Here is a 14,816-nt window from a genome sequence, read left to right as displayed (position 1 = left end):
ATTCCTTATGCTATATTTTTTATTTGATATTTTTACTTTATCTGTTATTATTAAATGATATTCTTTATGTTTATGTATGGATGTATTTATGTTTATGTTCAAATGTATTTTTTTATGTATAATTGATTAGTATATTATTTTCGTTATGTATTAATTTATGTTTAATTGTTATTTTGTTTTTTTTTTACCATTGTGGCGCTTTAGGAATTCCTGTTATGCCACAATGGTCTGTTTAGAATAAATAAATAATGAAAAAAGAAAATTGAAATTATTATTGGATGTAAAAACGAGGTGGAATTCAATGGTAACTATGATATGTAAGACGATTTATTCAAGTTTACGAATGTGTAAACATAGCACTAAAATAATATAATTTCAATACTGTTTCTAAGAATGAAATTTATATTTTGAAAATTTTAATTGATGTTCTCACTCCCGTTGAAACCGCAATCAAAGAATTAAGCAAACATAGTGCACCTTTAATAACATCAGAAGGAATTTATAAATCTTACATTTTATGTGTATGTTTTTTTGAATTTTCTTAAAATTATGTTTTATTAATTGTAATATATTACATATATAAATAAAATGTAATTTATGCTTAGTACATATGTCATTACTTTTTTTTTAAATTTTCGAATATATTCGAATATTCGAATACCTCTTGATTTACTATTCGATATTCGAAAAAAAAAAGTTTAAAAAATAATAGTGGTAAAAAATGTGTGCCGCGAATATTCAAAGGTTTTCGATGCTCTGGCCTAGAGGGTCCGCCCGGTCGAGAATTCCGACTTTTACCCGGAATACAGTCCATCAGTAAATTGAAACCGATACGATATTAAATTCGAACACATGGATAGATTAGAGAGTGTGCGTAGATTTTGCGTAATATTCGGCGATGTGTGTTATAGCGCGCAAAAAATCATTACGACCCCCCTCACCGGGTGAAATCCCCTTTAATCCTGCCCATGTCGCGATTTTCGCTCAGCGCAAAGCCAGTCGCCAGAGATCGGACGGGGGGTGAGCGCGACATTCACCCTTAGCCGAGGGGCCCCACGGCTCGTTTTCCGCGGCCAGGGCGCAGCGCTAGGTAGGCGTGGCGACCCCCACCACGATGAGTGGGGGCGGAGCGCCGGCTCAGCCGTCAGACGTCAGCGAGACGCCGTCAGACGCTCGGCGACAATTTGGGGGTGAGCTGCCGCCACCGGAAGTACACAGCGCATGACAACGACACCACACAACCGTGTGGGACCTGTAGATTCTCAAATGTAAGTACACACGTACTCTTCGATTTTTAACTTCATGACTATACATACCTTTCAAAATTGATTGTGATCATTTTTCAAAAATTGTTTTATTTTTTTTTAATTTTATATTTTTTTTATTATTATAAAAGATTTTCGGAATTATTTTAGGCACTGACACAAAATTTGTAACTTTTGAAGCCAAAATTATAAAAGTTTACATTTTTTTATTGATTGATTTTGATTTTTAAATGCTTTTTATTATTACGAAATTATGTTAACAATACGTCTTATATCTATTTTAATAACTGATAATTTTCTATTTTACAATTTTAATTTAATTTTGTTAGTATTATATTATTCTAATGTCAATGTACATAATTAATAATGTACATAATGTCTTATTTCTTTAGTTATTATTTTGTTTCTTTTCTTTTCTGTTATATTTTTGACGATTGTGGCATTAGGAATTCCTGTAATGCTACAATGGTCCAAACTTTAAATAAATAATATTGACCGAATGCGATGTGTCCTGATGGATTGATTTTGTAATAATTGGAATTGGTAGATATTGTAAATATTAATCGTGTATGCAGTACGTTTTAACATAATGCTTACATATGTTGGGATTATTATTTTAATTTCTAAATACAAAAAGAAAATTTACTTTTATTAATCTTGATTTTTGATTTTAAAATGCTTTTTATTGTTACGAAATCTTATATCTATTTTAATAGCTACTGATCTACTGGTCATTTTCTATTTTACAATTTTAATTTAATTTTGTTAGTATTATATTATTCTAATATCAATGTACATATTAATAATGTACACAATGTACATAATGTCTTATTTCTTTAGTTATTATTTTGTTTCTTTTCTTTTCTGTTATATTTTTGACGATTGTGGCATTAGGAATTCCTGTAATGCTACAATGGTCCAAACTTTAAATAAATAATATTGACCGAATGCGATGTGTACTGATGGATTGATTTTGTAAAAATTGGAATTGGTAGATATTGTAAATATTAATCGTGTATGCAGTACGTTTTAACATAATGCTTACATATGTTGTGATTATTATTTTAATTTCTAAATACAAAAAGAAAATTTACTTTTATTAATCTTGATTTTTGATTTTAAAATGCTTTTTATTGTTACGAAATCTTATATCTATTTTAATAGCTACTGATCTACTGATAATTTTCTATTTTACAATTTCAATTTAATTTTGTTAGTATTATATTATTCTAATATCAATGTACATATTAATAATGTACACAATGTACATAATGTCTAATTTCTTTAGTTATTATTTTGTTTATTTTCTTTTCTGTTATATTTTTGACGATTGTAGCGCATTGGGAATTCCTGTAATGCTACAATGGTCCAAACTTTAAATAAATAAATAAATAATATTGACCGAATGCGATGTGTCCTGATAGATTGATCGTGTAAAAATTGGAATTGGTAGATATTAATCGTGTATGCAGTACGTTTTAACATAACGCTTACTTATGTATGTTGGGATTATTACTTATGTTAGGGTTATTATTTTAATTTCTAAATACAAAAAGAAAATTTACTTTTATTAATCTTGATTTTTGATTTTTAAATGCTTTTTATTATTACGAAATTATGTTCACAATACATCTTATATCTATTTTATAGGTACTGATCTGCCGATCATTTTCTATTTTACAATTTTAATTTAATTTTGTTAGTAATCATAGTGTTATATTATTTTAATGTCAATGTATGTACAGCATAAAAGGAAAAAAAGCTCAAAAACCTATTTACAATTCTTATAAATGCTCATAATTAGAACCCGGATAACCAAGGTGCCGTATATTGTTCAAATGTTGTAAATGTATTGTTAAAAGTTTGCCGAATCTTTTTTACAAAGCATTTACAACAATTGAACACTAAGCGGCACCTTGGCTATCCGTACTCTACTCATAATACATCTAATACATAATATTAATTAAAGAATCTCTTAAGTCGCTGACCTAAAGCAGATTGTGTTTAGATGATCTGTGTTCATACCTGAAGGGTATCAATTTTAAATTAGAATTTTAATATAAATATTTTAACATTCTTTATATAACCTCATGGCCTGGCATGGGGGGGACAGCCATGTTTCTAGCCCAGGGTAGGGTTGTAAGTGTCAAGGACAGAAAAAGAGAACATTTAACAAAAAATGTTTACTTTTTACAAATTTCTTTATAATTGTGCTGGTTATTCTTAAAATGAAATAAGTCATCTAAGCTAGCAAAAATGCCATTATTTTACAAGGTAATCGTAAAATTCCAACAGTACAGGAAAGATTACATCTAAATATAAGCAGTGGTGTCACCCTAATGGTTTCCATGGGTTTCCGGAAACCCGTTGTTAAAAATCAAAAGTTTCCGGAAACCCGTTATTTCATCTAAAAATTCATTTTAATCTTTATCAAAAATTATACAAATCTTGAAAATTTAATGAACTTTAATGTAATCGTGACTTGGTCGAAATAAAATGTACATATTGTATATATGTATTTTCAAAATAAATTTTTTGAAAAAAAATTGTAAACCCGTTGTTCAAAATTAGGGTAATACCACTGCATATAAGGCTCAGAATCATAATGTATACATATATTTTTATGTAAGTAGTATCGAAATAATTTTTAAAACAAATTTACGCAAAAGTCCAACTATCTCAATCGAAATATTATACGACTTATTCCAATTTTATAATAACCGGAACATACATATGTACATAGTTAAGAATATGAAAAGTGCGTTTTAAAATTTATTGTTGAATTTAATCATCTTCATTCTTACTCCCAATTTCATCATCTTTGTTGCTACACTTATGATGTACACTCACGTTAAAATAATATAAGAAAATAAATAGTAACGTAGAAAATGATCAGTAGATCCTATTATAACAGACCTAAGGTGTATTGTAAACATATGTAATCTACGGTTCGGTGATTTTTCCGAAAAAAACGATCTCGCGCACGTCACTAAAGTCTCGATCACGGAACATTTGGCACCCAAAAACTCCACCAATCGAAATTTTGTACTAACGAGAACTCGAATGCTAGATATTCCGTATTCGCGATTTTTGTGGTTACGATCGTCGTCCGCGGGATAGCAATTTGCGCAATAATCCGTTTACCGTGTATGAGCCGTTATATTTGAATGTGGCATAAGTCCACTTTTCTTCACTTCAAATATTTTGAAAGCATTAATTATAATTTTTTGCGTTTAACAATATTTAAAAATACTGGTGGCCTGTAATACGTTTAATCTGCATTTGAGACAGTCTGGACATATTGATTTAAAAGTGACAACAATTTGTGAATTAAGTCAAACGGAAATTGTGTTTCTGGAACTAAAAATTGGACTTCCACCACTTAATATAACAAATATAACGGCTCAATTATAAACAATAAATAAAAAAAAATAGAGAAATGTTTGAGATGAGACAGATGATAGTTGCTCAAAGCAGAGATGAATGAAAGCGTATGAGAGAGTATTCATCCAGGTGAATGACTATGATATGATGATCCATTAATTTTATCGTGATTTTTTTTGCTTTATTTTTTTGTTACGGTTTGGAAAGTATTAGGTAGAGGTGAATTTATAATAATTTTTAAAAGATGTAAAAATATTGTTTTTAATCAAAAGCAGATTTACGAGGTTTAAAAGTTTGGTGGCGATATCATTCAGTCAATTTGATTTGAAATTTGAAATTTAAATTCTGCAATTTCCAATTTATTTAAAGGCCATAAAAGTTTATTAAATTACATAAGTTTTAATTTTTATTGGATTTTTGTGCCTTCGGATCATAATCTTTTGAAAAATTCTGCATAAATGTAATTTTTTATAAATATTTTGAAGTTTTTCCTATTGTCAAGACATAGTTTTTTTTTAATTTTTTAGTATGTACTATGCAACAATATTATTGATTGTATTCATACATTTAGTTTGAAATATTATTGAGGCTGTCTTCATTTTTTGTTTTCATTTTTTAAATTCTTTTATTGTTCACGAATTCCATACATATGTTAATCGTACATGTCAAGTCTATTCTAATATCTACTGATCCAATGATCATGGTTAATATTTATAGTATTGTCTTATTTTAATGTAAGTGTATACAGCATAATGGGAAAGAAAAAATAAAAATCTATTTAATCATTTATATGTAAATAGAACTATATTTATATTGTTATTGTTTTGAATTTTGCCTTTTGTTTTTCTTATTTTAAAGTATCGTTTGTTTACAGACCCTTTTCGGTGTCAGGTCTGCCATAGTGTGAATCTATTTTAAATTTGTTGTTTTGAAAGGTTTTTCTGAACAGATATTGAAAATGTTGTCGATAGTTGAAATAAAATATAGGTATGTTCAAATTTACAGTAAAAACGAGATTTATATTGATTGAAGTAATCAAAAGCCTTTCATTACTTTTACATACATATATTTTTCGATCTAGTATCATTTGTTTGAATTTCCGTTCTAGTTATTTTGAATGTATATTTTTTCGGTAAAATAATTTAATGTTTGAGACATCGTATTATCCAACATTGTTCGACAAAGATGATATACATGTGTATATATATTAGAATTTTTATTGAATATTATATGAAGCAAATGCTAAATTTTATTTGTTTATTTAAGTTTTCCTATGTACTCGATATGATTTTCATTGTGGATTTGTTTTATTGCAGTGAAAATCAACAAATAAAAAGCATCGAATAATTTTAATGAGATCATAAATCAAGCTATGATATTCAAAATACTCAGTTGATAAAATTATAAATCATTAAGTAGTAATGGAAGTCGCTCAAGCCCCAATGCAACTTACACAAGATAGTCAAGACCGCTGTCAAGGTATGTGAAATTAATTATATTGAACTATAGTTTTGATTTTAAAGTAAGAATATTGTTTATTTTTATCATAAATATGTTGTTGCGTTGTAATATTTGCTTGTATTTTTTATTTTATTAAAAATGCGTTATGTACTGGTGGAAATCCGTCGGGAAAATTTATCGCGCAACTATTACACTTTTCTCTTGAGCCTATCATTTTTCACACCAAAATTGACCCGCACGCTTGTCCATATGCCAACGTCTAAGTAAATATAATATAAAATATATAGAGCTGCCGCATTTGAAATGCACCCCGGAAAAGCAGTGTTGTTTTCGAGGAGATTTTCCGGTCCAGAAGTGCCCGGCGTGTGCACCAAATCGCCGGCCGACGCGTCCTGCATAGAAAAATGTGAAAAGCATTACGAATAAAGCCACTCTTATTCACTTTGTGAATTTTTCTTTTGTGAAAAATATGTTTTGCGCTCTTTGTTTTTTCGCTGTTGAAAAAAATTATATTTCATGCACGATTTTAATGCATTTTGTTTTTTTTTTATTTTTATCTCACTTGAGCAAACAAGTTATTCGAATGTTAAATTGTTTTAAGAGAATGGTGAAAATTTATATATGTACATACATACGTATGTATGTATGTACATCGAATGTAGCTAAACTTTGAAATCGAATACATATACATATACATTTATACACATATGTAAATGTATTATTTGTATGTATGTACATGCATATAAATATATTTATACATTTTCATTTTATTATGTACATATATATCTAAGTATGTATATATATATATATATATATATATATATATATATATATATATATATATATATATATATATATATATATATATATATATATATATGTACGTATGTATACATACATATATATCATCCATATAAAATAAATTGTAGGCTCGTACCTGAATCATAAAAAAATATCTCCGTTTCGTATTATTTTGAACAAGAGAAATACATTTACATTTGGCAACGGTCGATTAATTACTATGCAGAGTCCCGACTAATGCCGAACGAAAACGTCGTTGACTTTTTTATTTATATTCCCAAGGCAGCCCTGGGCGGCCTTTGGGGACAGGAAATTAATCAGGGATGGATTAAGGGCCTTTCCCGACGGAGAGTCAAAAGAAAAAGTATTAGAGATCCGTACAAGGGGTCACGGCATTTTTCTTACTATCGCATTTCAGCAGAACCAACGACCCGAATCCCGAAAAATATATATTTTCTGAACAGTATATTTTTTTAATCAAATATAATAATATATATAACATATCAAGTATCATTATTATTATTAATCGTGTGACTTAAATCATTTAGAATTTAAAGCTTAACTTTACGAATGAATGTTTTCGCCTATTTCATTTATTTACAACAATTTAAAATACTAACTTATTGATTTAGATTGTAAAGTTTTTGTTTAATATTCTTTCATACTTTGATTTACTACGCACATTAATAAAATAAAAAATCTTGGAGAATAAATTGATTAGAAACACAATTTATCGTAATAGATTCCAAGGCTTTTACATCTCCATTTACATACGAGCTGTTTATATTTGAAATTAGCGTTCAATAATTCATTTTTCTTCAATATCTCGCAAAACTTTAAATATAATATTTTGCGTTGTGAAATATTAAACAGTAGGTACTAGTGGCCTATAATAAATCCATTCTGCCTTTCCGAGATTTTGAACATGTCGAATTGATGATCGAATTGTTATCACTGCTTTATAACAATTTGGGAATTAAGTCAAATTGAAATATTGTTTTTGGAACTGAAAATTGGACTTCCGCCACTTTCAAATATAACGGCTCATATGTTTGTATATTTTATTATATTTTCACTATATGTAGACTAATATCAGGATTAGGAGAATATCGAAATATAATCAAATCCAACAATTACATGAGTGGCTTTTTGTTTGTTTTTCTCGGAATTGGTGAACACCAAAGGAGGATCGAACATTGTTACAATAATAATTAGTAAAGAGTTCATTATATCGATATCTTTGGAAAGTTGGAATATTTTATTTTGAAATTTCAAAAATCCAATGAATTTTCACTCTTGTTCGAAGATAAGAGATTCAAAATCGCATTAACCATTGATAGTTTCAACTTGATTTGATTATACCAAACTTTATTTTCGAGTGTTTGTGATTGGCTATCAACCCTGTACAAGATATTTTCCCGCATAGAATGAACAGGGGTTGCAGTAATAGCATTCTTATAACAAAGTAATGAAATCAATTCAACCGCTACAAGGGAGAGGGATGCGCTCGAGAAGCGACAAACCAAACCGCCAACAGACACATAATATTTACAAATCCATATTTGAGTATACCATATTTGAAATATAAAAATAAAATATAAACCCGAAATGAAACTCTTTTGTCGTCACTTCAGATGACCTGTGTCGAGATTATTTCGGCGACGCGCGGCTTTTCGACAACTGACGGGGAGGGTGGGGGAGGTTTTATCGATTTTGGCGCGTACGCGACTCACGGGTCGTTATATTCAAATCTGGGCTTGGATCGGCACATTACCAGTAAGATGTCATACCCCGAGAATGGGCTTTCAAAAGAGAGCTTTGGTAAGCTAAGCAGAGCTTTTGCCCCCCACCCCCCCACCCACCAATCCGCCGACCCCGAGAGTTCCTCGGCCGATTAGTATTCCGTCAGCGACGTTACTTTAGCCCGAGGGGGGTGCCCAACTCTGTATATAGCCCGAGCGAGACTCGAGCCTCACTATTGAATTATTCGGTCACATTTATTGCTCACATTGTAGAAATGATGCTTCAGCTGAAATTTCCCGCACGCCTGAAACAATTTGCCATCGGAAAGTGAGCGGTTTGACACGTGTACGCACGTCTTACATTGTAACGTGTGCACTCTCAAACACTAGTAGATACATATATGTATACATAAAAGTAACTATCGGAGTCATGTGTCACTTTAGTTCTATGAGAATTTTCGGTTGCATGTGTGATGAAATATTTACACAAACGTGGGTGAAAAATTGTCTGAATAATTACCAAAATACCAAGTGGGATGCATTGATATAGAACAACTATGCTATTCTACATATATCTATGGTTGGATTTCTAAATGGATCTTATCACATATTTATGCATTGTGTGGTTTGTCACATGCTAAGACCGACTTATAGTTTCGATATTAGAAGGGTCAAGCCATGGTATGTTTGTCGCATATGGCGACTTTCACCAGCTGAGGATTTCGGTGTGGTATACTTTAAGGATGCTGTAAGGATAGGTTTAAATCAATTCGTCGTGGTTACAGTCAGTCAAGTCTGTTGGGTCGTAAATTAACTGGTTCAATTAAAATATGGTAATTGAAGTTTGACAAAATCTGTATTTGGGTGTCTTCAAGCCCTTTCGAAAATCTTCGGTTATAATGTAATTTTTTTTTCATTTTATTAATGGATTTGAATGACCATAATATGTTCCCCATATATTCGTATGTTGACATTTTAATTTAGGCTTACTTTAATATCAGCCGAATTGATAAATTTAAAGTTATGAGTATGTTAAGTGTCATTTTTTTTAAATCGTCTGATGTGATAATGTAAAAATAGATAATCGGGATGAATATTTTACTGGGACCAAATTTTGCATGAATTTTTTCAACGAAAAATAAAATAAAATTGGGGAATTCTTATACTATATATTTATATGTAAATATTATGCCGAATGCTGTTGGAATATTTTAAAATGAGTCGATAAAAATCAGTATTTAAACCGACGATCTTTCAATCTTTGAGAAAACTTCACATTCTGAGGCTACATTGAGGTGATATTTTTATTTTATCTATCTTAAATAGATGAAATGTTGTGATTGAAAATTTGACCTTATTTTTATTGTTATAAGAATAGGCGTTAAAAGAGTGGATTTTTATTTAAATGAAAAGAAAATCTGGGTATAAAACGCGTGTGTGTACGTATTCCGCAATCAGATCGTAGAATTAGGGCGCAAAGTGCGAACCGGTAATCTGGTGATTCGATTTATTTAATTGTCACCTCACCCAACCCTGCACAATTCGATGCGACAACCCCACCCTTAACCTCCCACGCACACTACACACCCCGTACCCCCAGATTTATAGGTGGAATGAGGGTGTTGTGCGTGTGCGTGCACTTAATTTGCGATAAAATTGTAAATATGTACGTATGTATTATTCAAGCGAGCCACTTTGATCGTTAGCTAACGAGGCTTTTGACGGAGTCATATTGTGGTTGGGAGTCAAATAATTTCGGAGAAAATAAAATAATTTCAATAGATTTTATTTAGATGTTTTCTTGAATTTTAAATGCTTTTTATTATTACTAAGTTATGTTCACAATGCATATTATATCTATTTAAATAGCTACTGATTTAATTACATTTTCTATTTTACAATTTTATTTTATTTTTGTTAGTAATTTTAAGTATTATATTATTCTAATGTTATTATACAGCATAATAAGAAGAGCTCAAAAACCTATTTACAATATTTATACGTTTAGATATTGATACAATTTTCAAGTACATTTACGTCGTAAATTATTCAATTTTCTGTTCATTGAATTTGAATTACAACAATAAAAGCAATGTTTCTTCATATCGACCAAATTGGCTTGTCACTTTTTAGTAACATTAGTGTTTTAACCCGGCTTCGCTCGGTATTTGTAATATAAACCGCTTAAACATGACCAATCTAATAGTAAACATTTTATTTGAATATTCATTTGTTTTTTTTTTTTATTAAATTGAACGTCATGGAATCTACGACCCAAACAACCAAACATACATGCATACATATGTATATACAAAATCTCTTTCGATATTATATATTAGATTTTACGAAAACTTGATTTTTTACCTCATAATAATGAACATTTTACAGTCCATTAAGTGAATTGTCCTGAAATACGCTTCAGAGGTTTGTGTTACGTTTTTGAATAGGATGTACATAATGTAAAATTGAAAGAAATTGAAAATTGGAATTTCATACAAAATTATCTCGGTAACTTGTTTACCTGAATAAATTTAGCAAATAAAATTTTAAACGGAAATAGTCAATACTGGTACAGTCGGATACAGAAAATATATTTTTTAATGCTTTTAATTGTTCATTATGTTCACAATACATCTTAGATATATTTTTTATATATTTTAACAACTACTGATCCAGTGGTCATTATATATTTTACACATTATTTTTCTTGTTAGTATTTATAGTATGTATGTATTATGTCGGTCTCCGTGACGAGACAGAATGTTAAATGACAGAAAACGCAAACATCGGAAGGCAAAGATCGAAAATCGAAAGATCTTAAGTCGAAAGATCAAAAAAAAAAAAATGATGCATGGTAAACGGTACATACTCACTTAATTTGCGCGAGCAGGATACAACAGGAACAAGAGTAACATGTTTTTCCTCCCCTATTGTGCGCGCGCACATTAATACGGGAGGAAAAGCCTGTTCCTCTCGTTCCTGTTGTATCCTGATCGCGCAAATTTAGTGAGTATGTACCGTTTACCATGCATCATTTTTTTTTGATCATTCGACTTAAGATCTTTCGATTTTCGATCTTTGCCTTCCGATATTTGTGTTTTCTGCAATTTAACATTCAGTCTCGTCACGTAGTCTATTATTATGTACCTATATTATCATCTTATTTTAATGTAAGTGTAGGTATACAGCATAATATGTAAAAGCTCAAAAATCTATGAAAAGACTAAATGATTTGCCTCCCATCTCTTCGGACTGTTAAATTTAATAAATTATAATTTTTATTATTTATCAATACTTATTTATATATGTATGTACATAGTAATAGAGTGATATGTGTATGTTGTTAGATGGTCACAGTTCGCCACCGGAAGATTGCTACTCGGCGGGTGGGTCACCCCCGTCGATGGGGGCGTGCGGACTGGGAGGATTGGGGGCCATGGGCGGCATGGGGGCCGTGGGGGTCATGGGGGGCATGGGCGGGGTGGGTGGAATGCCCGGCATGGGGGGCCAACTCGTCAGGGCCGTGCGATCACCGCCCGCCCACTGGCGGGTCCATCACGAGACCTCAGTTAAAAAGACCAACGCTCTAGGTAAATATCACATCAAACCCCCCCGAAATCGATTTTCCAACAACGTATACAATTTTCCGATCAATTTCCCAGGTCTGGTGTGCGTCGTATGCGGTGATACAAGTTCCGGTAAACACTACGGCATATTAGCGTGCAACGGATGCAGCGGATTTTTCAAACGATCCGTCAGAAGAAAGTTGATATACAGGTATGTCTTATATTGAATTACATACATATGCTCGAATATCTGAACGACCAAACATCGCACTGCAAAGGGGGCTGAAGTTACATATGTACATGCATATAAAATTTTACGTCAATTAATTTACTTTTATACTCATATTAATAAAGTCATTTTCAAATTTCAAATATTTATTTAAATTTGTTAATGAATCGTACGGGCAACAGTTTGACTAAAATGAGTTTTTAGTCAAAAGTCGAAACCTATTTGAATTTCCCTTTTGAATCTGAAAAGAACATTTATCAAAATGAAATTCATACATAAAATAAACTTGTCTTAAATTGACAGATATTGCTTAAATTGACAAATATTGCATAAACAAATCGTTTAAAAGTATATATCATTCTCCCATTCCTCGCGGCCTCCGTTTCTTAAATTCACTGGATGGTGCCATTGACATTTGTCACGTTTCTCTTCATTCTCTGCACCACTTCCTAAGTTATGGAGGTCGTGACCATTTAGAAAGGTTGAGTTAGTGTTTTTAATTATGATTTCATGTTTTATTTAGTTATCTTTTCCTTATTTAATTTGTATATTTGTATATATAATTTGTTTATTTAACTTGAATTTTTTCCTTTTGTACTTCTCAATCTTTTTAGCACACTCGTCGCTTTGGAGCAATCTGTTAGACGAGTGTGCTTGATTAATTGATTTTGTAAAATAAAATAAAAATAAAATAAAATAAAATCATGTGTATTTATATGTATGTATATACATATGTAGGTATAATATAAATCCGACGACTCTGTAATATTATTATATTATGGGTTGGGGGGTACTGAAACGCGGCGTGTTCTATAATGCGGAAACAAAAGCTCAAGGATTGGAGTATTCGCGCTAAATCTGATGATAGAGTTAGAAGGTCTGATATATTGGTTTGCACGCAAGACTGGACTATATGCCAGCGAACACATAATCTGGTCTTTGTGGACTTAATCCTATTGGTTGCGTGGCGGCGGTCAGGCCCCAAAGTTCTGCAAAGCTCAACATCAACGAAAATTCGGAGTGGTGTACTGCTTAATTTATTTCGAAATAAATATATATTATAAATTATTATGTATTATCTAACGTTGTATGAAGTAATTGTTAATAATATTAGAATCCTAGATTATACTGTAAACAATATACAATGTACATATTACAATTTAACAAACAATTTGGTTGGCAACATGCCGTCAACATTTTTCTCTCTTTTTTGTCGTACGTTAAAATGTGTCGTAGGAAAGTCATTCGTTTGACCACTCATTTCAATGTAGGGCTCGAAATGGAAATTGTAACGAACCGGAAAGGTACAAAATACGAACTCTATTGCCATAAATTGTTTTACGTGTGTAACAAATGTGCCGTAGGTGAAATTTTGCGTACATGAAAATAATAATAGACACAGTGTAATTCACTGGTGTAAGACATTGTTTGACGGTAGAGAGGTCGTGGGTTCAAATCCCGGCCGGTACGCCGCTGGTGAGATCTGGATTGCTAATTACTAGAGGTAGGATAGTCACAGTGCTATCCATTGTTCCATTGTTGTAAATCCTTTGTAAAAAAGGTTCGGCAAACCTTTAACAATGCATTTACTACCTTTGAACAATACACGGCCCCCTCAGGCTCCGGTGACTACTAATTACACTGTTCGACAAATGACGACTTTTTTTGGTTCAGAGACGAGATATGACTTTTCTTATGTGAACACGAATCTGGTAATAAAAAAATGTTGATTGGCTCGAGATTCGGAGATATATGTGTTTTATAAATCGCGCGATTTTTCTATATCTTGGTGTTGTTCGGTTGATGTCTCAAAATCTGTCAATTTCCTGTTCAAAATGAATATTGGAATCTATAGTCGAGTATTTTATCTTCCATTTGCAGTACTTTTCAGCTTTCAAATCTCTCTAAGTAGTCATCCAGTTCAAATCAAAAGTCAAAAGTACGTATTTTCACTTGGGATTTTTTCCCACTGTTATTACTATTTTATATTGAGTATTTTCTATTGAAACATGTTTATTGAGATAGTGTTCTGATCACACTATTTTTTGTTTTCGTTTAAAAGGGTTAATTGGAAGTGTGCTAAACTTTAAATCGGTAAAATTGCGAGTTTAACTTACATTACAATGTTTGAACATAGATGTCGTGTAAAAATAAAAATGAGTGTATAGCTGTATAAATAAATAATCCTTTAAAATTTAAAAATATAAATCTTCAGCGTGTAGTTAATCTGAAACTGAAACTTTAGTTTTCAGTTTTTGAAACTACTAAATCTGAAACTTTAGTTTCGTGATTTTTGCTAGCGTGATCTTTGTTTTTACCCTCTTCAAATCAAGTCACTACAGATACCATTACAAATATTTATATTGTT

The 14,816-nt window shown here is 31.1% G+C and overlaps 1 protein-coding gene across 2 annotated transcripts in view; it reads left to right on the top strand.

Annotated features, from left to right (window-relative positions):
• Positions 1–1,167: 1,167 nt before the first annotated feature.
• Positions 1,168–14,816, top strand: part of Hr51 (photoreceptor-specific nuclear hormone receptor 51) — a 40,874-nt gene continuing 27,225 nt past the window's right edge. For both annotated transcript variants that reach the window (XM_077439672.1, XM_077439673.1), the window contains exons 1-4: positions 1,168–1,268; positions 5,966–6,128; positions 12,001–12,243; positions 12,316–12,430. In XM_077439672.1, the coding sequence (XP_077295798.1) occupies positions 6,071–6,128; positions 12,001–12,243; positions 12,316–12,430 (416 nt within the window). In that variant the 5' untranslated portion in view covers positions 1,168–1,268; positions 5,966–6,070. The remainder of the gene's footprint in view (positions 1,269–5,965; positions 6,129–12,000; positions 12,244–12,315; positions 12,431–14,816) is intronic.

This window comes from Arctopsyche grandis, chromosome 10, assembly GCF_051622035.1.
Source record: "Arctopsyche grandis isolate Sample6627 chromosome 10, ASM5162203v2, whole genome shotgun sequence".
Classification (NCBI taxonomy): Eukaryota; Metazoa; Arthropoda; class Insecta; order Trichoptera; family Hydropsychidae; genus Arctopsyche; species Arctopsyche grandis.
Note: the sequence above shows the minus strand (reverse complement) of the source record. Positions and strands in the feature narration are given on the sequence as shown.